Genomic DNA, 24558 nt, shown 5'->3' on the forward strand with positions numbered 1-24558 from the left:
AGCTATATGTTCAGGTAAAATGATGATATGGGTCTGTGCATCCTGAATATGACTTCCCTGTCTTAGAAGCTAAAGATCTAATTATTCTTTAAAAAGGGTAGATTTAAGTAAAAGCATGATGAAAGATGGATTAGTCTGTCTTGATGTCTTTACCTAGTGACAGCTTTTCCTGTGAAACAGTAGATGTTACCTTGATCACCTGGGACTAATCATCATATTGAAGTCACTGGGCCTTCTTTTGTATTGTTCACAAATTTAAACCTAGTAATTCCCTTTCCCTAAGAAGGTATCCCTGTAGTCGAGCTGCTAAACTTTTTCTTCCCTTGTAGCCTATAAAACTGTCATTAATAGCTCATTTATAACTCATTACCAATTCTGCCAGCATGTAAAAAGACACACTATTTCTCTTTTCATACAAACAAAATTTGGATGCTCAGTGAGCTGGTCAGTACCCATTCTTCTAGAAATTTGTGCATACATTTGGATATCTAAATATAAATTAAAATGGTTGCCCATTTTAAACTGTCTTTTCTTAAGGAATGTGGATTAATATAGACAACTTAGCCATTTGTGTAGGTATCAGTTGTGTCCAAAATGTTTATATGTACATTTTGGAATATGTTAAGAATATAATAAAAATTAAAAACTGCCAGTTATTCCATGATAGTATTTCTTAGCCTCTCTTAACCAAATAACTGCCACAACTGTTTGAAAACCAGAGTATTTTACAATAAAATATTCTGCAGTATTGATGTCCATGGCAGAAAACCAGTTTACTATGCCGATTTCAAATGCCTCCCACTTTACTTCCAGGGCATTCCCTTGTTTAAATTGAGAGGAGAGTTTATTTTTTATTTAGAAAAAATATTAAACTTTCTTAGAACAAAAGCGAATAAGCACCTCATTCACAACTGTGCTTGTAGCTAATAATCTCAAGTTTCAAGAATGACTGAAGTAACTTCCATGATTTCATTAATTAATCAGTCAATAGCTTGGAAAGTTATGGCATGCAACCAATTCAAGCAAGACAAAAAGTCTCAAATCTCTTACGCTCAAACTTTTGCAGAGCAGGGCTGTTGTGTTCAGCTTTGGCCATCTTCAGAAAACAGTATGGCCTGAGTGGGGAGGAGGAACTGGGTGGAAAAATGTGGAATGCAGGAAAATAAGGAGAGACTAAACAACATAAAGCTTCATTTCGCACCAGCTTTTTACGTTGGTATAACTTTTATTCCTCAGATCTGTGGTCTGTAGATCACTAGAGAAAACTGCTGATACTGCACAAATCCCTGTTACATGTGCTTTTGACAGTAAAATACTGGCTTGTATTCACCACCACCAGCTTTTTGCAAATCAGAGGAGCATTTTGTGTAATTTTTATACCTGCCACCACATTAACTTCTTTTCCTCATCCACCTCTCCACTCACCTTCTTTTGCTTACAGCCTTGTTATTAGTTAACCCATTTATGGCAGGAAATTTATTTTTGTCTCTGTAAGGAACCTGTTTGTTTCAAATGGAGAAATAAACTCGTAGGAGAACACCTCCCACCAGTGCTTTGGATGCTAAATCTCAGGTCTTCTTCAGTAGCTGTTGACGACTGTGACTTTGGATCTTCTTGGTATGTTTACCTGGCTAAACTGTTGTTTCTGCTTATACAGTGCTGTCCCTAGATTTCCATCTGCTGATCCTGCAAACTGCAACTGTCTCCAATTCAAAAAGGCAAAAACAGTGCTTGTTTGGGATCAGCTGTACCGTAAGCTGCTGTCTCAGTCAGGAAAAAATAGTTCTTTAATCTATAGCCATGAGTTGAATTCTCACAAGGATACTCATTACTCAGGTTCCTGGGAGAGAAGGGTCAGGTCATGAGTATCTGATTGCCAGCAATTTCCTTAAGACCTTTCCTGGGAAACATATGAGGCAGGCAGTCGGAAGGCTTTGGAGTAGGAGTTGAGAAATACTATGTGAAACAGAGTGGTTAACCTGCTTGTAACCTCCAGGTGTTCTTGCATAAGGGTGATGTTGGCTTTCTGGCTCTCTCCGTTGCTTAAGGTTATTTTAATTTTGTTCTACAATCTCTATGTTGTGTGAATACACCTTATTTGCTGAAGAATTTAAAGTAATTTAAAAGAAATTGGGGAAAAATTTAAATGTAAAATAAAGCTGTTGCCTACTACTCCCTACTCGATAGTTTACTTCATTACACCTCAACAAATATTAACTTTTTTAGTTACGCATAAAACTTGGTAAGTTTTAGGAACAGTATCATTAACTAAATGGCTCACTGGTAGCTCACCAGTCCTGCAGAAAGCATCAAAATATTTTATATGTTGTCTTTAAATTCAAACGAGACTTTCAGAATTTTGATGAAGGTGAAAGCTTTGTTGCTCTTTCTTTTTTGTTTAAGAGGTGAAGAGAGAAAGCACACCATAAAAACACTAAGTCACTTCCCTGAAGTTGCCCCATGACCCAGGAGGCATGGAATGAATTTGTCTCACCGCAAAAGGGAGATTTGGGACGTGTCTCTGAGAAGTGAGACACTGGCTTCTTGCATTGTGGATCAATGTATGCTAAGGGGAGGGTAGATGAAGCAGCTAGGAAAATGTATGCCTTCATATTTGAAATAGCATACGTAGAATAAATCTGACAGAGAATCTAACTGCAAGATTGTGCGCAGTAAGAAGGAGCATTCAAAGGGGAGACCCCCAAAGGCAACCTTGGAAAAATCTCACATAAATACTGTTTTTCCAAGCCAGTTGCATTTTGTGAATCACTGGATGTCCTGGTTAATTAAGATACTTTGTTCTTGGCTACCAGTGACTCCTGATTTCTAAATGTGGAAATTTAGCAGCAATTTTTCTTGGGTTTTCGAGAAACACTGTGTTGATATGGGAAAGAAAAAAAAGGATATACAGTGTGAACAGGATACTTGGCCAAGAAAATTATTTACTACCAATTTGTTTTTAAAAAAAATCCCTCAAAATCTGCAAAACGGAATTGTGTGTAGGTCTGCAATGTCTATGGTTTTCACCTGACTGCTTTTCTTGGCATGTAATTCTGACACAGCATGTAGCGGTTCATTTTCTGTTCAGAGGTAGTGCTAAACAAAGCTTAGCAAGAAGGGCTGTCATTTGACAAAAAGCACCTGCCTCTCCGTTTGCTGTGCAGCATCACTTATATTAATTGCTTGGCATTGGCTTTCATCTATATCGAGAGATGAATCCTCACCTGCAGCTTGTTCAAACACTGCTCCTTGGTTCGGGTTAGCATTAAGAGCATTCAATTAATTACTTGTTCCTTGGCGAAGGTCTGTCCCTTACTCACAATTTGCTTTAACTGGGGCTGCCTGAAGACTCAGTTCCCTGATTTCCCCACTTGACAGCAGCAAATCTGAGTCACAATTCCCAGTGCTCACTGGTTTTAAACCCTTGTAGCAAGGTGTGCTTAATAAACCTCCCCACGAAACACTGCTCCTTGTTTGTGCCGCTGCTCGCTGAGAAATGGTCCTTTACGCAGGAGATTAAAAACATGTTGATGCATGTCCTCTGGTTGAAGCTGCTTGTGAATTATATCTGATTTGACTTCGGCTCTATTCAGCTAAAAGGTCAGCTCAAATATTGTCACCGACCTTGATTTTAAAAATAAAATTCTCGCTGGCATAGCTTAGCCCTGTTGCTTAAGGGAGGTTTGTTCTGTTGTGAGTTATCATGGGGATACAGCACCCAACTTAAACATTGACTTTAGGACACTGGTTGAATTATTAGAGCCAGACACTCACATATCTGTGTGGTGATTTATTACTGATAAATAATATATTGGTTACAACTCTTATCTTGTGTGTGTTAGAGGAGCACATAAGAACTAAGTGGTGGATTTTCAGGAATATTACCAAAGTGGCCAGTCGGCTTACTGCAAAGCAGCATAAGTACGCAGCCGTGGGGGTCAAGGCAATAAAACATATCCCTCACAAGCAAAGGAAGAACTGAAGAGTATCCTTCATGCAAGAAAGTCAAAAGATTTTGTGGTAAATGGAGAAAGGAGGAAAAAGTATGAATGGTCAATTTTTGAGAAAATGGCACAGGAACAGAAGTGATGCTACTGCTGATCTAATTGAATGCCTTGGGCTGTTGATTTAATGTCAGGGGAAGGGTGATGGTAAGTTAGGCAAGTGTCTGCTTAGCTTTTTGATAACGATGGCTGTTGAAATACAGTCACTTTGGACTAATATAGCTACAGTTGGTTCTATATAGGACTGTTTGATAGCTGAGACTTTGAGCCTGTGTAGAAAGCTGAAGTGACACTTAGTGACAGAGCAGCTCTACTTCTGACATTGAATTATAGAGAAGAGAAACTTGGGAATTTTTGGATAGGTGTAAAATGCAGTTGGACCTTTAGATTTAATTTTCAATCGCTACTCTGTGCTGTCATTAATTTTTACATGATGTGCCCTATATTTATTTTACTTTGCTGTTGTTACAAATTTACATGTTGTCCCCCATGTTTAAAACCATATCATTAACCAGTGAAATTTAGGAACATGTTCTGCCAAGTGTTTGTAACCTCTGAGAATATTATCAAATCACTAAACAAGCACAAGTTGCCATCAAGATACAGAGGAAAATTAAATACACAACCTCTCTGGGTGCCCTGGAGGGATAAGCTCCTATTGTGCCTTTAGCTTTTGCAGATGAGGCTTCTCATATGAGCATGTTTTATTTTTGTTTAATCAAAGTGGGGAACAGAGAGCTGTTTTCTTTCCAGAGTTTCAGTTTATATTTCCAAGAAACAGCTGAGGCTTATAGCTTTTGGGGAGATGTAAAAGGTGCTTCTGGACACCAAGGACTTGATAAAGATTTTTGGCACTTATGACATGAATACATCTGTCTTTTCCCGGTGGTCAGAGATGGAAGTGAGTCGTAAATGATGGAACTGTGATCTTCAATTGCCCACCTGCCTGCATCTAAACTGATTTTTTTGAGAAAAAAAGGAAAGGTGTTGCACAGCTAACCATTACACTGAGCAGCTGACCCAGTTATTGCAGGCTGATGACATTGACTTCATCATACCAAGAGTAAAATCAGATCTCTGTCATCGTGTCAGGAGTCTCTTGCCTGTGAAACAGGACAGGGATTAAGAAGATTCTCACTGGAGAATTTTTAAGGGCTATGAATGCTTTTAAGCTATCCTTAAGATATTTGGACCATGAGATTGATATCAGTCGTTTTCACAAAGCATCAGCAAGGTCAAAGCTGTGATTGCCCTTTCGTTTGTGTGCTTGTGTGAGTGAATTATATTACTTTCCAGGCTATTGAACTGCTTACAGATGTTTTATTCTTTATTCCGTTACAACACTTGGTTCAGGAACTGCATAGTGAAAAAAAACTTGTATCTAGGCATGTGAACATCAAAAAGCTGTTTAAATGTCTGAGAACTTCCTGATTAGCTTTATAGCATAATTACATTCTGATAATCTAGAAAAATAATAGTCAGAAAATCATAGGTTACTTTGGGTACAAACATCATTCCCGCAGCATCCTAAGAGAAGGAGAGATTTGTCCACCTCATGCCGGACCTTTGAGGAGCCATTAAGCTTTGGAGAGCTAAGGAGAGGAGCTGACATATTGCTTCCCCGCTTATCTCCCAAGACAGGATAACTAAGGATAGAAGTAATACAGTCATCCCATCCTAGATAGTATATCATCCCTCACTGTATGCCTTACATGTGAGGTTTGGCTGCTGTTTGGGGGATTGAAGTCACTTTTATGTGCAGAAAAAGGCCAACTCTGCGAATGTTCCTCTGTTGTTTGAAGCAGCATAGTCACTGAAAAGCTGTCCTGAGCATCCAGATAAGCAGGTACTTTCAGGGGATGTTTATATTTTATGGCTAAAATATATTACTTTCAATAGTTTTCTAAAGCTACAGCCCTAGTAGAGTTGTGTCTCTGACAGTTCTACTGAGGAGAATTTTCTCTGCATGAACAATGCAAAGTTGCCTTAAAATAACTCACTGGTAAATTCCCCCTGGGCAGGAGACCGTCTGCCAGCAAGTCTGTGTTCGGCTGGAAGGACAGGAATTGGGCACACCGTCTGGGGGAGATGTACCTTAGCAGGGCAAGGGGGGAACCCACAGGTCCTGTCTTCTGGTAGGAGGCACAATAATAAATCTGTGGTACAGATTGGGGATTTTGCAGCTCTTTTATGACCTTGAAGGAAGGAGCCGTCCCTGTTTCACTCTGTGCCTCTCTACTTTTCTTCAGCAAGGAGCAGTAGGAGTAAAGGACAGATCAAGTTGCATTTTCATTTTATTTTTTTTTTTTACAAAATAAAATGGGATGTCAGACAGGAAGAAGTGGCACTGCTTTTTGGTGAGCGTAAGCTATTTCCCACTTCTCTTTACTGAGGCTTTCTAAAGTACTGTAGTAGATGAGAGAAGTGAAATCACATTTATTAACAGTAGCCACTGGTTCAGTCAGTCTTGACCCTTCTCTTGGTGGCAGTGTATTAACCCTGACCTGTGCTGTATATCTGTATCCTGTATCTGGGGTAGGAAACTAGAAACAAAAGCCAAACCCTTCCTCCCAGCAGTCCGGTGTCTCAGGGTTGAACTGCCCGTGTCTCCCGGTTACTCAGGCTGGGTCTGTGGCTGCTGCTGCTGACATTCAGAAAAATACACCGACACTTTAATTCGCAGCCGCATCTCGGAATAAATCATCCCCTTGTTGCACATGGAGCTGAGGAACTTTAAAATCTCTGTCCGGGAGCAAGCAGCACTTTGAACTGCTGAGCTCGTGCGGTGATTTATGGTAGGAAACATTCTGAAGGCAGTGTCTGGTAAAGAGGGGGTGGCTTCATTTCCTTGGGTAACAAAATCAACACAGTTCTTGTTATTAGTAAAAACAGTTTTAGAGAAAATAACAGGTATTTTTGTAGTAAAGACTACTGAGGCTAACTCATGAAGGTACATAGCATTTCCCTTTTTATACCAGCAAAGCAAGAGGCTCTGAAATAGCTGCCCTGATACACAGCCACGCAGGCTACCAGCAACCCAGGGACCAGCTAGCTGCATGGGCTGGGAGCCCACTGCAGCATCCGGGAATGTCCTCCTCAAACTGGTCTGGCCACAGAACTCCGTTTGACTTTTCCAAGGTTGGGAAAGACTTATTGTATCAAATGGAAATTCATACTCTGGGGTAGGTATGGTATGTCAATGAGTTAAATCTGAATGTTTCCCAGAATAGTCATGGTGATGCTTTTTTCCATGCTAATTCAGTGCTTGCGGGGAAAGAAAAGAGGCATGAACTGTAAGCCCTTTTGTATAATTTAAAAAAAAAAGAAAAAAGTATAAAATTGCTATGTACAGCTTTTGCTAGAGAAAAAATGGTTAAGAAGGATTCCAGGTGTTTCTCAGGTAATGATATTATTTAGCTGCCTTTTCAGGAAATACAATTTAAAATTACTGTGTTCATGCACTGCGTGCAATTAGTCTTTTGCTTTGTTTTGTGTATTTCACCAGCAAACTATCCCAGAATAATACTCTGAATTCTCAATTGGTGTAATTCATTATAGTTCCATTAACTTCCAGAGAGGCTACTCTGGTTTATTCTGGCTCCATTTCTGGTCAAAATGTTCAATTCTGAATATGTAATAAAAGTGTTAGTCATCTTAACAACCGTTACTCACATTAGCATTTTGTGCCCAGTCCTGGATGTTTTAATGTGTTTTTTGTTGATCAACAAAGAGGGCGTTGTGCACAACAGGGTATACATGGGCAAAGATTAGATGTATCTTTCTCTGCTTTTGAACTTTATTCTGACATTTTTACTCTTCTGCCTAGTATTTTCCTCCACGTGTAGTCTAATCAGAGCTGGTCTTCCTGGGAGGCACGCTGCCAAAATAACAGTCCGTACCAGCGGCCATGGGACTGAGGGCAGTACTGTGAAGACTTCCCTGCTTACATTTGAGCAGACAAGGAAAGAAAAGATATTTTTTTTAATGTCTGATTTGGAACTCTGTGATTTTAATTTAAGTCAGCTATACCAGTATAGTAATGATTAATCCATTCCAATAAAAGAAAATTACATGTTCTCAGACATCTTTTTAGACAACTATTATGATGGTTAGAAATAATACTAGTTAAAGGCAAAAATTCTAGCATGAAATAATACCAACATTATTATTATTTCTAAGGATCCAGCTGTTAAATCTAGTAATATTTAGGGTATCTGGAATACTTGTAAGATGTAGCCTGTAATGTGAGAAAATACAATACCAAGATTCTCTGTTGTACATTTCTTTCTGTCTTGGAAAGAGTCAAAAATCAAATGATACAATATTTTCTTCTTATAGAACCTTGTTATGGCATTCTGTCAACCCACACATCAGCCACTTAACCTAGTGACCTTGTTCTGATTTTACTGTTAGTGAACTTAATTCTGTAAGTCTTTGTAGCCTGAAACTCTCTTTTTTCTCTTGGTTCTTCAGAAAAGGTCATTATAAAATCATGCATGCTTTCTAATATCTTCAGCAAGCTTTGCTGGAAATAACCCACTAACATTCTTTCTTTGAAGACATCATGTTTTTATAGTATTTCATCACTAGAATTTAGTACGTGGTTTATATCACAGTGATCATCCCTTCATGTTCTCCCTGCAGCAAGGTGCCAGAAGAAAAACTTTGTCTAAATCAGTTTGTTAAACTGTCTGCTGGTTCTAGCATAGTGATTTTTTTTTTCTTAACTTCAAGGACTATATGTGTCATTTATTCCTATGTCTTTAAAAGTGTGGGAGCAGTTTTTGGAACCATTAGTTAAGCAAAAGTTTTTAATCTGCCACTGCCATTTACTGAATTCATTTTTGGATGCCTTTGCAGTTCTCTCATAAGATCAATGTTGCCATGCAGCCTTTTCCCCAACACTTTTATTTTACAGACTATTAAAGTTACTTTTTCTTGCAGATAGCCTAGAATAGATGAAATAATTAATCTCCGTGCATTTCTTTGCACTTACATGGAATGATCTGCAAACATATTTGTGCTTTTTCCCTGGAGGGGAAAAAGGAGGGCGTTTTGGCCCCTATCCTTCATTGATCTTCTGGAATGCTATTCTGATAAACCCAGTGTCTGTAGCTTAGGCTTGAGCTGTGTTATGGCGGGGAAAGGAGTGTCTATTTATATCCTGTGCATGTAAATCCCATTTTCTCTAAGCTTTCTTTTTTTACAGGGGGACTTGCATTACTTGTTATAATGAAACCACCTTACTATTACAGTGTCTGTTGTTTTGGAGGAATGTCAGGAAATGTTTAAATCTGCACAAGGCCTTAATAATTTAAATGAATTTTTTGTGGTAAAGGTGCATGGGAATTTCCTAGTGTAATGAAATTACAACATATATTACATACAGCAAAGTATTTTCTTTTTCCATGTAGACATTTTGAGCTTGCATAAAATGATAAGCAGCCATAAATTATCCCTATATATAGATAGGGGGAGAGGAGTCACTGCATGTTGAGGGGGAGAGGAACTGCATGAAGCTTTGACGGTCCAAGCTGTATTCACCCCTTAAGTAATTTCTCAGGGTGCTGCGAGCTGCAGAAGTCTGAATATCAGAAAGGCTTAGTAGTAAGATTCTTTATCTGAAGAAACTAGGATGTTTCCTAGGCTTGAACACGTTGTTTTGTGTTATCAAGTGGGTTTGGTGATTTTGGTAATCAAAAACCTGTCATTCCCATTTTAATAAAGAGTTTGCGTGGTGCTTCCTGGCCCTGGTGACTCGCGGGGCATTGGCTGGGGAAGGATACATGGAACATTAGCACAGCTCAGGGCGTGATCCTGTTTTTTCTTAGTGAGGAGTGGAGTTTTTGCCACATGGAAAGACTATCCCAGAGTTAGTGGGTCCCAGGGGAACAGAGCCAGTTCTGTATAATGAGTCGGCCTGTGACTCTTACCATCACACCACTCAATTACTTCATATTGCATCCTGCCTGTGCATCTCTATTGTCTGATTAACTTGGACCCAGGCTGTTTGCCATAGTCTTTTGCCATTCATTTTCACCGTTACCCTCTAAAATTTCCCTGGATATATTCCAGCTTGTCAATAACAATGTGTTTCATAGGTCGTTTCGTGATGTAGGTTAAAGCTTCTGAAGTTCAGCTCCTTTCTAACTACACCTTCAGCTGTGGTCTGTTAGTGGTGACCTCTGCGTATGTGCACAGCCCAGCCAGATCAGGAGAGAGAGCCCTGCAGATGTCCAGGGACCCGATGAGGAAAACCAGCCCAGGTCAGGTCTTGGGTCCTATCATAAGTTTTATGATCCATTCACAGTAAATAATAAATGATGAATAAAAGTTAAAATTGTGCTATGTATGTGTCTTACGGACTGTGTTTTAAAGCATCTAAATAGAAGTCATCGTAGATTAAACCAGCCTCTTGATTCTGAGACATGCCAATTGCTAATTTTTTGTTCATCATGTATTAATGTCTTGTACATGATCAGATTTCATGTTCATTGCTCAGTAAATGTTATAATAAATATTAATGTGTTGCTGCTCTCAAAGTACTTATTGAGGTCTTTAAATTTCTTTAAATATATTCTCAGAACCTCTTAGAGTAACCAAAATTACCTGTAGCATTTTCCGCAGCAAAATTATCCTGTGATGTTGATTGAAATTGTGCCAGTGCATCTGCCGTAAAAACGTTAATGTCACATCTGACTGAGACACATGCACCTTCTATGTTCATCATTTCTGAATCCATTATAAAGACCTTAATGGTAGCTGTATATAAAGACAAGCCATAATGACATCTTAAATGCTGTCTTTAAATTCACAGCATGAAAAGCCTTTTAGAAACACTGTATGAAAGAAGCAGGTAGCTAACAGCAATTTGTGGATGATATTCGTGGTATGTCTTTTATTTAACGGAGGTTTTATATTAATTTCTATAGAAATAAATGGGTCCAGAAAGCTAATGGGGTAAACAGAACTTTGTTCACAGTGAATGACATTTGAGACTGCAGGTCAGCTTGCTTATTTCACAGCAAACATAAGAAAATGCATGCCAGTTTGGAAGCGTATCAGCTGGTTATACAAATTAAAAAATATACAATAGAAGTATAAGATCTAAAGTATATTAAATTTTGGAAAAGCATATTTACATTGAAAAAGCACAATATGTAAATATTCTAAAAATCCCTCTTGTAGCAAGATTATTTGGAAAGGGTTCAAGCTTCTCAGGAAACAGTCTTTCAGAAAGAAGGGGTTCAGACTCTTTTATAATTCTGTCAAGGACCTGGAATAGTCACTTTCTGGGCAATGACCTCATTTACCAGTCACCACAATTCACTCAGTTTGTCTCGAGTTTTGCTAAATGCAGAGAGGAATGGGGAATGAGTGGAAAAGAAGGCAGTACTAAGTCTTGTGGGCTTCACCCAAAATTTTCAGTAATCATCACTGAAACCCAGAAGAAGTTGGAGGAAAGGATGTCTCCCGGGGTCACATCTAACTTCCCAATTTTTCACTTCAGCATTCAAGTCGTTGAATACTTTGGGCAGTGGTTTACTCTTTAAAAGGTTAACTTTAAATAAAAATAATTTTAAAAACAAAAGTCAAAAACGTCACAGTTTTGATCCATGACTTTCTAAATTTCTTTTCTTAATTACACAGTTTACAATATTGATATGACCTTTGATCCAGTCAGTAGTACTCTTTGATTGTATTTTTAGGCTTTATTCTTTCATGTGTTTTCTATGAACGTTGGCTGGAAGATTATAATAACACTTTATAATCTTTCAGATGCTGAAGAATCATATTGGCTGTCAAAGAGGCTCACTGGGCTGTTATATCCCAGGCTTATTTGTGACTGAGCTTTGCTTGACAAAACTGTCCCTTTCCTCATGTCTGCCCTTCCAAAGACTCACTTTTTCCTCCACAGAGGATCAGCCGCCCTGCCCTCTCCATCCTCACTTGCACGTAATTGGTGTCTACAGGAATAACAATAATTCCTCTTAGCTGCTTTTAACATTTACAGAGGTGTCTCTATCCTTCGGACCTGGCTTCTGTGACCCTTTTCACTCCTCACTGTCAAGGTGTTTTATGAAGTCAAGTAGACATTACTCATGGTCTGCACACAAGGAACCAAAGCATGGGTGTCCATCAAGGTCAGTGGTAGGATCGGGAACACATCCTGTGTCCCCCCGAATGGGGTGCAGGACCCTGTGTGTTGAATAACTTTGATCCTTAGAAAATTATTTGTAGTGTGGGATGCCAGAAGAATGTGGGTTTGGGAAAAAGTGACTGAACTTCTGCTTAGAGATTCCAGAACTTTTTATCCATGCCTTAGGTACCCAAGTCCTACTTGAATAACAGCAAGTAATAAATATTCCCTAGGAGCATAATGAAATTAAACCATTTCACACTAACTGCAAAACAGCCACTAGTAATGGTGACTTTTAGTTCCCACAAGCACAGACAGAATTAAAATTGGGCAACTAGAAGTAAGAAGCATGTAGTAACTTTCTGAGTAAGCAGCCACCCTTCACTGCTTCCAACGCTATTGTTAGTGACGTAGAACCAATGTATAAACTGCAGGAAAAAAATTCTTTTTTACTCATTTAATGCTTTCTCAACTTTTTCCTTTGACAAGGAAATTTTGAATGATTAGGCACTATCCAATCATTAATTATGTTCATATGTAAAGACAGTTTTAATGTAGCCATTTTGTGTTCCAAGGTTAAAATTACGTGTCTTGATGAAAGAACGTAGTGCTTGTGTCACTAACTTTTAGAGTAAATGATTTCAAGGCTTGAAATCTGTCTAGTCTCTCAAAACAGATAGGACTACCTATTTATGTTGCTATATAAATATCAGTAGCAAAATAGCTTCTGATCTGAATGTATTGGTTTTTTAAACATTATTGTTCTTCCTTACTACTATATAGTGAAATACAGGCAGGCAAAATTTCTGTTTAAATAGGTTTTTATTTCAGATTTTTCCACCTGAAACATTCACTCAACCTAAAGTAGAAATATTTCTACCCCCAAAAATGGAATTTATAGTATAATTGAAAAAAATCCTAAGGCAGCTTGAAAGACACCACACAATAAAGTTACGGGTACAGGTTAGTAATTTATCCACCATAAAATGCCATCATTATGAAAACATACATTTCCCAGAGTTATTGCAGCCTGTGGCTTCCCTTGAGTTGTATTGATTTTCTCAAAAAAAATTGTTTAATGGAGAAAGAAATCATCCTTGTGGCAGAAGAGTCTAATCTCCAGCTATTTCAAAGCTCTTTCAAAGTGTGGTACAACTTCAGGGCAGTGGGTAGAATGTGGCCCGAGTGCAGCTCACACTTGTTTTTTAAGACCACCTTGGGTACACAGAAGCAGATCTCTCTGGCCCCATGATCCCTGCAGGGTTCTGAGTGAATAAAATATGTGTGTCAAGGTGATGACCCTCTAAACCGTCTGGCTTTTATGTACGTTTCCAGGAGACAGACTAGATAATCTAAAGACTATTCAAGCACAAGGACAGCCCAGCACTTTATCCAAAGAAATAAAAAATAAATAAAAAAAATTCAAAAGGCTTTATAGTTTACAGATCTTTTCAGACATTGTTGTATATTTCACCATCCAAGAGACACTGATTTTGAGTGAAGAAGTTAGCTATGCCTTACAAATGCCTGCCTGAGGGGTTTGAGACTTACTGTTAGTATTCATGCAGAAGCCCTGTTTCAAAGTGCTCATAAATAGCTATCTTACTTTATCTTTAGATCCTAAAGAGCATTATGGGTGACCATTTTACATAAAGGTTAACAAAATAATCTCCTACTGATTTGAGATCCGTAGGTAATATAATTACCATTATTCACACTCTCCTTTAGGACTGACTTTCAAATGTCAGGCTCCTCCACACAGCCAGGGGTTAGGCATAATAGTAAGTATTGTCTGGCATATGAGGTAACCTTAGAGGTGATGCTTGGAATCCCACCACTGCCAGTGCCAGGGCCCGGATCAGCTGGGTGGGCTTAGCAGCATTAGCTGTAGACACCAGAAAAATTTACTAGAGAAAAAATGATGCCAGTTGGAATTCCAGGCACGAGGTATATGTTTTACGTGCCTGGTGAGAAATGACTTTGGGCTCCACTACCTCACATTGAATCGAAAGATCACAGCCCAGAAATTTTTTCCAAAGCTTTTCTTAGCTTGATGTTTTTCATTCTTCCGTCTGTCTGTTTTGTTGTTTTGTTTACTTGACCTGCACGTTGTTTAATATCTCCTGGGGACACTGTTCAGAAGCCTCTTACCTCCACCCTGGGTGGTACAGATGATCCAAATAGGACATCAAGGGAGTCCAGAGAATGACTCCAGCAGTCACACCCGGGACAGTGAGCTCATCTAAACCTTTTCAGACGACGACTTTTTAAATGCTCTTGCCTGGACTGGGGTGTGCTGGTGTGCTAGACGACGGCACATCCAACCGTGGTATACAAAAATGAGCCTCATCGGGCAGCACTAATACAGAGTTTCTCAAAGATTCGAGGGTCAGAGATGGAAAAGGATTTCTAAAACTGTGTGCACTAAATCTGGACTTTCAGTGGGTCGTTGAAAAGCTGGAGCATGCTGTTGCTGAGCAGCTTAACTCGTCACCAAACAGCCTTTGGCTTGTCAAAAACCACCACAGCATCCAAGTCGCCAGCATCGCCACGGCTTCTGTCAAGCACCCATCAAAAGTAAAGCAGGGAAAGCAACTCGTTCGTAGGTTTTGGACATCAAAACTCCAATCTCTTAGCTTTCACTAATTCATAATGGAGCCTCTACCTCAAATCAGAAAAGATTTGAGCACGTGCTAACGCTTTCTGTTTGTGTTGTAAGGCAGGTACTAATTTTTAGAGGCTGGAAACACCACAGATATATAGTATACAGTGGTGTATTGCAAGGATTTTCAAGATCACTGGGTTTCTTATAAATCACGACCTTTGACAATGTTTATAACCGGTGACTTACAATTATGGCATAACCGAAGTATTTTTAGCAACACACATTATTATGGATTATTGAAAGTTAATATCTCATCTGATGAAGTACATATGGTTCATTGAAATATCCCATATCAAAGTAATTTTGAGAGCTATTTCTATTACAAATCATGGTTTTGATGATTAAAATTAATGAGCTCTTTCTGAGTCTCTGCAGATAGCTGTAAAAATGGATTCTTTTTTTCCCCTCTGATATTTTGATGTATGAAAAGAGACGTTTTCATGCTTTCTGGCCATACTTATTATTTGCTTGTCAAATTTACCCTGACTTTTTTTTGCCATCTAGTTTCAAGACAATATGAACTGGTAACAGATGAGCACCTGAGTTGCCTTCAATAAATAAGCATTGAGAAGGAAACCTTATGTCAACCAGATTTTTCTTATAACTTGACAAGTTTCCTTGCAGGTTCGAAATAAGCTTTTTTTTTTTTTTTTTTTTAAAGAAATGAATTATATTTTAAAAGCTTTTGAAAAAGGGTGACATCAGGAGAAGAACAGGCTTTGCAAATATAAAAAAGTCTGTGTGTTAAGACTTAGGATGCTTTATCAGTAGTACTACAGTCTCAGAGGGTGAAATGTAAACTTCCTTATTGAACTGGATACAATTGATAAATTTTGTATAGCTGGATCTAAACTTTTTGCTGGAGTTGTTTTAAAATGTGTCTTCATAAACACTTCCCATGGAGTTATTCTTTATAAAAATAAACGTTAATAACTAACTGACAGAGAATTTATAGAACTGCAGCCCCAACTGCCTTTAGGCCCCAGGGGATTACGGTGCCATAAACTCAAATTTATACAAAGAATGAAATATAAAGTAGAACAGAACAAAGGGAATGGAGAATGGTTCTTACTGTTTTCCTAAGATTAAAATAACGACATATTCCTGTTACTTTCACTGAAGCATATACATGAACTGTAAATACCAGTGTTTAATTTTGGATCTCTTAATGATCTAAGTGGATCTATTTCTTATGAAAAATGCCTGATTTGTGGCCGGAATGTGTATATACAGGATAACTTTAGTGTAGGTGGATGCGGTGTTTCCTAAATTGCCTGTCAAGAATGACTTAATCCTACTTTGCAAGAATTGCCTACATCACTGAGACACATTCATTTCCATACGCATTCATTTAGGAGACTCTCTGCTGAGAATGTCAAAGAGATGCTAATTATTGTCAGCTATGGTGATCCCTTAGGAATTAGCTTGAGATTGCAAAACCGCGTAATTACTGAAGTTACACTATAGTCAAGGATTAAAGTGATGAGTTCTGCTCCCTTTCTTTTTTTGTTCTTTTGTGGCTCGGGGAGCAGCTGTCAGAGGCAGTCCTGCTGCTCTTTAGGTGATCGTTTTGTGGCCACTTTGTCCTCTTTTGGTCTAGTTTATCTGCTGACAGTGCTGTGCAAGGGCAGAAGTGGGACAGACAGTAAATGTATGTGCAGCCCTGTTGTTTCCCAAAGAAACCATCCTAGAGAAAATGGCAAGATTCTTTAGCAAGGGTCTGATTTTAAATTGAATCACCTGCTTTGTTAAAGAGTGACAGCAGAACTTGGAAGTTCAGTTGAGTAACTCTCTGGAGCAACACGTCCTACCTGGACTAAAGCAGAATTCAACCAGGAAATTCTGTTCTGTTAACAGGGCATCTCTGAGAGGAATTTAGGGGACCTATGACAGCATTAACATCTGAAAATCTGACCAAATTTTCATCAGTCCTTGCTACTCTGACAAAAGAGGAATCAGGTAAATTTTCATTCAGAACAGAAATTAAAATTAACAGACTTTTGTGCTGCTGTTGATAAATTCCCTGGGATAGGAGATAATTTTAAATAAAGGCCAGTCCCTTTATTGAAGATAAATGCCTGTATCCTTTATAAATCTTTCCTGTTTCATTGTAATACAAAAAGAGTGAAAGCATACTTTGTTTTTTGTAACTGCAAATTCTTTATTGGGAGCAAAGCAAGTTTACAATGCTGAATACGTTTTATTTGGTGGTGCATGCCAGAAATGTGAATGTTCCTTGTATCAATTTGAATTGATGATTGGTTTTAAAATTATCATGCTATGTCCAGATAATTCAATGACATAAATCTGATAGCAGTGCAGTGTTCAACTATATTTCCGTTTGCAGCGTTTCCTTTTCTGGAGTGACTGGTTGACGTAGAATCAATACGGTGCATCAAAGCAGTGGGACTAATCCCATGGGCTCTGTGGCTGTCGGGCTGTATTTGCAAAGGACACATCCCATTCTAATGTAACTTAGCATGCTGAGGAATTCAAACACTGAGAGAGAAAAAAATATTTCATCGAGGGAAAAAAAAATTATCAATATTTACGATGATAAAAAATGTGATACACTTGAAGCTGGTTACCAATAGCATAGAAATGTAAGCAAATGAGAACACTGATTTAGTCTTTCAATTATAAATAGCAAGGTCCAGGTTCTGCTTTCACCCATGTCACCACAAGTCAGCAATGGATCCTTTCCAAAATACTGTTAGAGTACATGGTTTTAATATGGATCTACAAAGGACAGTTTAGCTAAGCAAATATACTACCTCTACCAGATGGTTTGGATGATAGGAATGAATTAAGTAGAAGTGATCAAGTTTGGGGATCCTTTGTTACATCTTAAATATATTCTATCAAGGTGAAGAGAAGTTATGTCTGTGACTGTTTCAAATATATATATATATAAGGGCTTCAAGCTCCAACAGGGTAGGTTTAGACTGAACATTAGGAAAGAATTTTTCACAGAAAGAGTGGTCGGGCATTGGAACAGGCTGCCCAGGGAGGTGGTTGAGTCACCATCCCTGGATGTGTTTAAGAGCCGTTTAGATGTGGTGTTGGGGGATATGGTATAGGGGAAAACTTTGTAGTGTAGGGTAGATGGTTGGACTCGATGATCCCAAGGGTCTCTTCCAACCTGGATGATTCTATGATTCTATATGTAAAATCTCATGAACTTTTTTTCTTCCTTGCAGTACACTTTTCATGATTTTGGACACTGAGAGTATGTTTTCTATCTGTGTCAAGTTGGGTTATTTTAGGTAAACAGATTGCTCAAATTTGGAACACTTCTACTCATTTTTTGCTTCCCCGTATATTTTTTATGGCAAAGCTAAGCTTTTAGTACTGGTTTTAGTCATTTATTGAGAATAGAGCTTGTGCTGAGAGGAGCTGGATTCTGTTTTCTCAGTGGGTACAGCATTGTCATTACTAATTAGACAAGTCTAGCATTCTCTAAGCAATCCTGCTTCAGCAGGGGAGTTGGACTAGATGATCTATACAGTCCCTTCCAACTCTAAAAAAATTCAGTGAAATTCAGTGAAATTCAGTGAAGTCAAAGCTGTAGAATTTTCATTAAAAGTGATGATATACAGAGAATGAAGGTGGGTGGGTATTTTTTTTTCAGACTGAAAAGTTAATATTATAGATTAGAAGGTATTTCTTTTTAAACAATTTACTTCTGTCTATCAAAATAAAGTAATACAGAAGTCTATTTTAAAATGTAAGTGGACTGCCTATCTTTAACCATGCTACAGAAATTAATTTTAAAATGCCTGTAGTTTTCAAAGATCGTGATGCTGTGTTAGTAGAATACCAGGATCCGACCTCGATGCTGTCAGTTGAGCGAAGCTGTCCGTCCCCTTTCGTTGGTGGCACTTTCCCTGCAGTGATGTTGCTCTCTCCCAGCTCAGCCTGGCGGTTCCCCTGGCAGGGTCTGGCTGGCCAGAGGCTGCTCCCAGCAGAGAGCTTGGAAGAGGCAGTGCTGTTCTGCACGGATGAAAGGTGTTGTGTACCGAACGTCTTGAGAATGGGTCCTGGCATTTCTCTGTATTAGAGTAGAGGCATCTTCTGTTTCTGCATCCCCAGTATTATGGGACTGTATTGATTTAATTTTATCGTGACTCTTCCAAACCAGGGAAAGTTATTTTTAGTTTTCAGATTAAATTATTTTCTAAAATATCCTTTCTTATTTGAAAACTCCCTCTGCACACCAAATATCAATCTTCAAAACAAACAATGAAAACGTACAACAGGAGTTTTTATTTAAGGTCTTTAACCTTCTTAGCACAAATATTCTTTAGAACTTGAACTATGATTCCCTTTCCCTTATCGATCATGTTTCTTGCCGTTATTCACCTACAGAAGGTATATTAACTATTGGGTACATTTCCTTTTCTTGATGAGCATTTGTTGTTTTAGGTGGTTTAATTAACTGGCTTTCATCAAACAATGTTCTTGTCTGTATTTAAATTTTTACTGTTCTTCTCCAAGGTATAACAATCGTTCATATCGTATTACATAATATCAAAGTAAAAAATTCAATTTCATGGGAAGTCAAGGAACTTTACTTCCTCAAAATGGTGATGAACTTTAGACAGAAGTTTTCAGAATGAAAAATTAGGTTTATGTTCAAGACCGTCTCATTTTTCCAAATGATTTTGTGTCCAGCAATGAATAATATTTTGCTGAAGCTTTCTTTGGCTTTTACTACAAATGAATTCATTAATGGGAATTATTTTTGGGCAGCAGTCGAGGGTGTATTTTTAAAGTCTTACAATGATGCATGATACTTTGAGATTCAGGTCTGCCATCTTTTCATTAGCAGTTCTACCATAAGAGGTAGTTTGGCTTAAAAGAAACAAACAAAACAAAACAAAAAAAACCAAACAAACACCGAGGCTGTAGTGATCAACCATTGTCTATGAGCCAGTCTGCTGCTATTTGTAAGATTACATTCTAGGCTGTCTGAATGACAAGCCTTCTTCTTGGCATTATTGAAACATTCTTGTAATAGAAATTGTGAACTTCATTGCAGAGGTTTACTTGAATCATTGAGGTCAATATTTTTTATTCTGCTTGGTTTTAATAGGTCATAAGAGCAAAATTTGTTTCCATGGCAAAGATTAGATTGAGATGTTTAGCAAAAAACTGAGACCCTTTCCCAGCCTGAAGTTAGCACAAGTGCAATTTGTTGCAAAGACAAACAATTCTCTTCCATTTTTTTCTCGCTCAAGCACCAGTGGGACTGTTGCAGAAGACAAACAGGATTTGTGTCTAAACGGTACATAATGCTGAGCATGAGGGCCATGAGGACCGTTGGATATTACACAAGTCAAAGCACCAGGACATTATTTATTTAACATCAGCAGCGTGTAGGTTTTGTATATTTAGCTAACCTCTGGATCTACTTTTTGGCTAAAGCGGAGGGTGTGGGAGGAGAACAGCAACAAGGAAGGATAAGAGCTATGGTAGTAAAATTATTCAGGTTTGTTTGGTTCTTGACAGTAAACTATCTTATGTGTATTAATTAAGAAGGACTCTACTTTAGGATGTGATGTTGGAATATATAAAATAGTATTAGTGTAAATTTTAGATGTACTACCCTGAACATGCTGCCAGTAAATAGTAATGAAAAATAGTGAACATATTTTCAACATTTGGCACTGGAAAAGTATTCATAGCTAGTTTAAGTTTAGTGTGGAGAATTAGGCTGTAATTTAACACTAGGCAATGTATCTTGTTTGTACTGGACTTTGAAATTTGTTAATTAGCTCGTGCCTTGGAAATATGTTGGCCAATGCCTGTTGTCACCCTACAAAGATCTGTAAGTCTGTGGTGGAGTTTAGTGCACACTGGTAAAATTAAGAGGTTCTGATATTTAAGCATATCCTTCATTGTCAGCAGTTGGTTGCATTGTCTCTAGGGAGCCTCTATTTACATGTTTAATTTAGCAGTGTTCTTGGTCAGAAACACATTTTTTTTGCGAAATAGTGAAAATGTTACTTGTGGGTTGCGTATTTTCTTCTTGTTTCATTTTCAGTAGACGAGTATAACAACTGTGAAAGGAATGAAGAAACAGGACCCATTATTTACTTTCTATGAAAACCTTCAGTATTGAATCTCAAATTATGGTGTCTTTCATCCATGTGAAGATTAAACCTTCCTAAAACACACAGAAAGTAATAATCAGGGAAGTTACCATAATAGCATCAGCCTCAGTCACCACATTGTTATTTAATATATTTCAGTTGAAATGTGTGCTGTTCTGGATATCATTATCTTGAAAATTCAAAGTAATTAAAGATTTTATTTTTAAAGCAGGCATACCAAATAAAAGCATGCTACAGGATGTTAATAACTGGAATAAAAATGTCTGTATATCTTCTGAGTGCATTAATAGCAAGGGAAGGGAGGGCTTTAGCTTAAGGAAGGATCCAGTTGTCTTGATGTTTTTAGCTTCAAGCAGATAACTGTCAAAGTAGAGAGGGGATTGGTTTTTAAGTGTAGATAATGCATTTTTTATGAATTTACATGATAATATAAATGTGAACCAGCTGTGAAATTGTAGCTTGTTCAGGAATGATGGAAATTAAAATGATAGGTAGATGAACCTGGACAGAGCTACTTTACTTATCTTCAGCAGAGGACTCAGTGGAAACCCAGAGGGGTTATCCAGTTTCGGGTTGCAGGGTGTTAGGAATTCTCCCCGTTTTCCTTTCAGACTGCAACTACTCTGTCACTTTGAGGGGTTATTCTGAACCAGGGTCACCTGTTCCACGGGTAGAGCAGTAACCTGATGTTACCGCTTTTTATGCATGGGTTTGCTCCAGATGGATGATTTGTTGCCTCGCTGAACAGACATCAGGCTGTCCATCAGTCTTTCCGCCTGTTGTCTTCAGCAAGTCTCTAGCAGAACCTATAAGGATTTATTGCCTGGAGGTCCATGGTAGCAGAATGACTAGTACATTACAAAATACAGTGCTTGGTCACAGCAATGAGCTTCTCTCAAGGGTTTACTCTAATGAGTGTTGAAAATTATTTAAAATTTTTTTTGGTTCTGGGTGTGTATTGCTGTCCATACTGCAGACCAAGAGTTGGAACAAAGGCATGTAGTGAGCAGAACACTTAAGCTCCTTTCCCTGTGCCACATGCACTTCTTTCTCAATTATTCTTATTCAGTAGGGCCACAAAGATGCTCAGAGGGCTGGATCACCTCTGCTATGAAACAGGCTGAGAGAGTTGGGGTTGTTAGGCCTGGAGAAGAGAAGGCTTCGGGGAGACCTTATAGCAGCCTTCCAGTACCTACAGGGGCTACAGGAGAGATGGGGAAGGACTCTACAAGGCAGTGGAGTGATAGGATGAGGGGGAATGGTTTTAAACTGAAAGAGAGGAGATTTAGGTTAGATATCAGAAAGAAATTCTTTCCTGTGAGGGTGGTGAAGCACTGGCCTGGGCTGCCCAGAGAAGCTGTGGATACCCCATCCCTGGAGGTGTTCAAGGCCAGGCTGGACCGGGCTTTGAGCAACCTGCTCTAGTGGGAGGTGTCCCTGCCCATGGCAGCGGGGTTGGAACTCAATGATCTTTAAGGTCCCTTCCAACCCAAACCATTCTATGATTCTATGACTCTGTAGGATAGCAAAGACTAACTAGGTAGGTGAAACTGGACTCTATAGGCCACCACTCCAGTTACTGTAGAGTCTACAAGGAGGAATGAGGAGACCATCAGTATATTTCTGGTTTATAGTGGCCCATTTTTCTGTCTTCTGACTACAAAGAGATTTCGAGGGAAGCTTATCTTTCTAGTTTAGATTTTGTCTTTTTGAATTTCCCTTTATGTCACCTGTTTGTTTTGACACCAACTGCTGTCAAATCTGAGTCCATCTTAGCAGTATAGAGATTTAAAAATAAATAAAAAACAGTTTAAGAATTGTCTTGTAGTACTTCATATTCAAGTTCTTTTCAACTTTGGTCTTTTTCCTTTTGGCAGCACCAGAACGAAAGGATTCCCTTCAGGGTAGTCCAGATGTCATTGATACCGCTCCAAGAAGAAAACGAAGACAAAGAACAGCAATGTCTTCTGGGACAGGAGCTAAGATGGCTACTTATGAGACAGAACTGCCAGCCAAGGAAAAGTAAGCAGTTTTCAAATGTATTGAAATGTTTTTTTATCTACAGATGTCAGAGGATTTGTGGTTTGTGGGTTTTTGTGTTTTCTTGTGCAGTTTCATATTTCAGACCGAGTACTGTTATGTTGCATTCTGTGTAGTCATTTACAGTAATTTTACCCAACTTTGAATAGATGTGAATGATTAAATTGTCAGGGCCAATGACTTATTGATTTTAATATACCTCTAAAGTGACATTGTGAAATTCTTCTCCTGAATTGACTTGGATAACTTTAAGCAAAGAGATGGAAGCCTACTAAAATGGTGTTCTATATGTTACTGTATAACCCTGCAGGCAAAGACAGATGCATTGATAGCAAGGGTCAACATAAGATGGTAAGTTGTGTCACTTCAGCCAAGTTGCGTGACAGAAAGTAGTAGCATTATGAGTGTCTTTTTTCATGGTAGCGGTGGTCAAACACAAGAACAGGTTGCCCAGAGAGGTTGTGGAGTCTCCATCTGTGGAAGTATTCAAAAGCCAACTGGGCATGGTCCTGGACAACCTGCCCTGGTTGAGGAGGGAGGTTGGGCTGGGCAACCTCCTTCCAACCTCACTGTCCTGTGAATCTGTCTTTGTAATGTCAGTGGGAATTAATTCACAATACCATTTTTAATAGACCACAATGGATTTCTTTTGCAAATAAGATCAGTGGGGAGAAAAAAGAATTCACTCTTAAATACAAGGGGGTCAGAATTTGTAACACTTAATAGAAGTCTTTTTCTTCTTACGTCGCTCTCGACTTTCGGAAATATTTTCACATGATCTGGGAGGTGCTTAGTTATGCACGGACTTACCTCAGAGTTGCAATATGATTGGTGGCATTTTCTTCAAAAACTGATTTTTTTTTAAGATCTGTGGTAAGCTAGATTTGAAAATTCTTATTTTCTATTTTTATCTGTAATGTCCAATGAATAATAAACTGTTTAAACAGGCATAGACGCAAGTAGACTACAAAGACATTTCCTATGATTAGCAAAGATTTCTGCTTAAATCAGCAAGAGAATTATCTTAATTTGACATAGAAGGTTGTGGCTTGATGCCAGCTAGGAATGTTTAAACTTACAGTACTGTTTTATTAGAAAAAACTTTGTATTTTTTTAGAATGGTCTAGAAAAATATTAAATTCTGCTCTTCTGATCTTTTAGAGTCTAGTAGATTACAATGAACGATGCCCTTTCCCACTTGTGTGTAGTCTGTTTGATTTTGAGAGTATGGCTGTATTTACCTGAAATACAGTTTCACTCTTTTTAGTATTGATTGTGGAAGGAAAGTCTATGGAGGCAAATGATTGCAGAGGAGAATATAGAGGCCTTAGGCAGAGTAATCCTCAGTGTATGAATATCTGAATCCCGTGTGTAGGGAAAGGACTAAGAGGGTGTTGATAGTTTTGTTTTAATTCCTTTAAGTAAGGCAAATTTTAGAAAAGAACAGAGCAACTTAATGTTTTTCATACTGTGCATTTCTAATATGCTTACAGAATCAAGTCAGGGCTGAATGAGAAGAGTGACTCTTCTTGGCTATAACCTAATTAGTCATATTTTAAGGCTAACCCTATGGAACATCCATTCTATCAGTTT

The 24558-nt window shown here is 38.4% G+C and overlaps 1 protein-coding gene across 1 annotated transcript in view; it reads left to right on the plus strand.

Annotated features, from left to right (window-relative positions):
- XRCC4 (X-ray repair cross complementing 4) overlaps window positions 1-24558 on the plus strand; it is a 173340-nt gene that overhangs the window by 84187 nt on the left and 64595 nt on the right. Inside the window, exon 6 of the mRNA XM_074166431.1 lies at window positions 22803-22947. Coding sequence (XP_074022532.1) covers window positions 22803-22947 — 145 coding nt within the window. The remainder of the gene's footprint in view (window positions 1-22802; window positions 22948-24558) is intronic.

The sequence above is a fragment of the Numenius arquata genome, chromosome Z (genome assembly GCF_964106895.1).
Source record: "Numenius arquata chromosome Z, bNumArq3.hap1.1, whole genome shotgun sequence".
In the NCBI taxonomy this organism is placed as follows: domain Eukaryota; kingdom Metazoa; phylum Chordata; class Aves; order Charadriiformes; family Scolopacidae; genus Numenius; species Numenius arquata.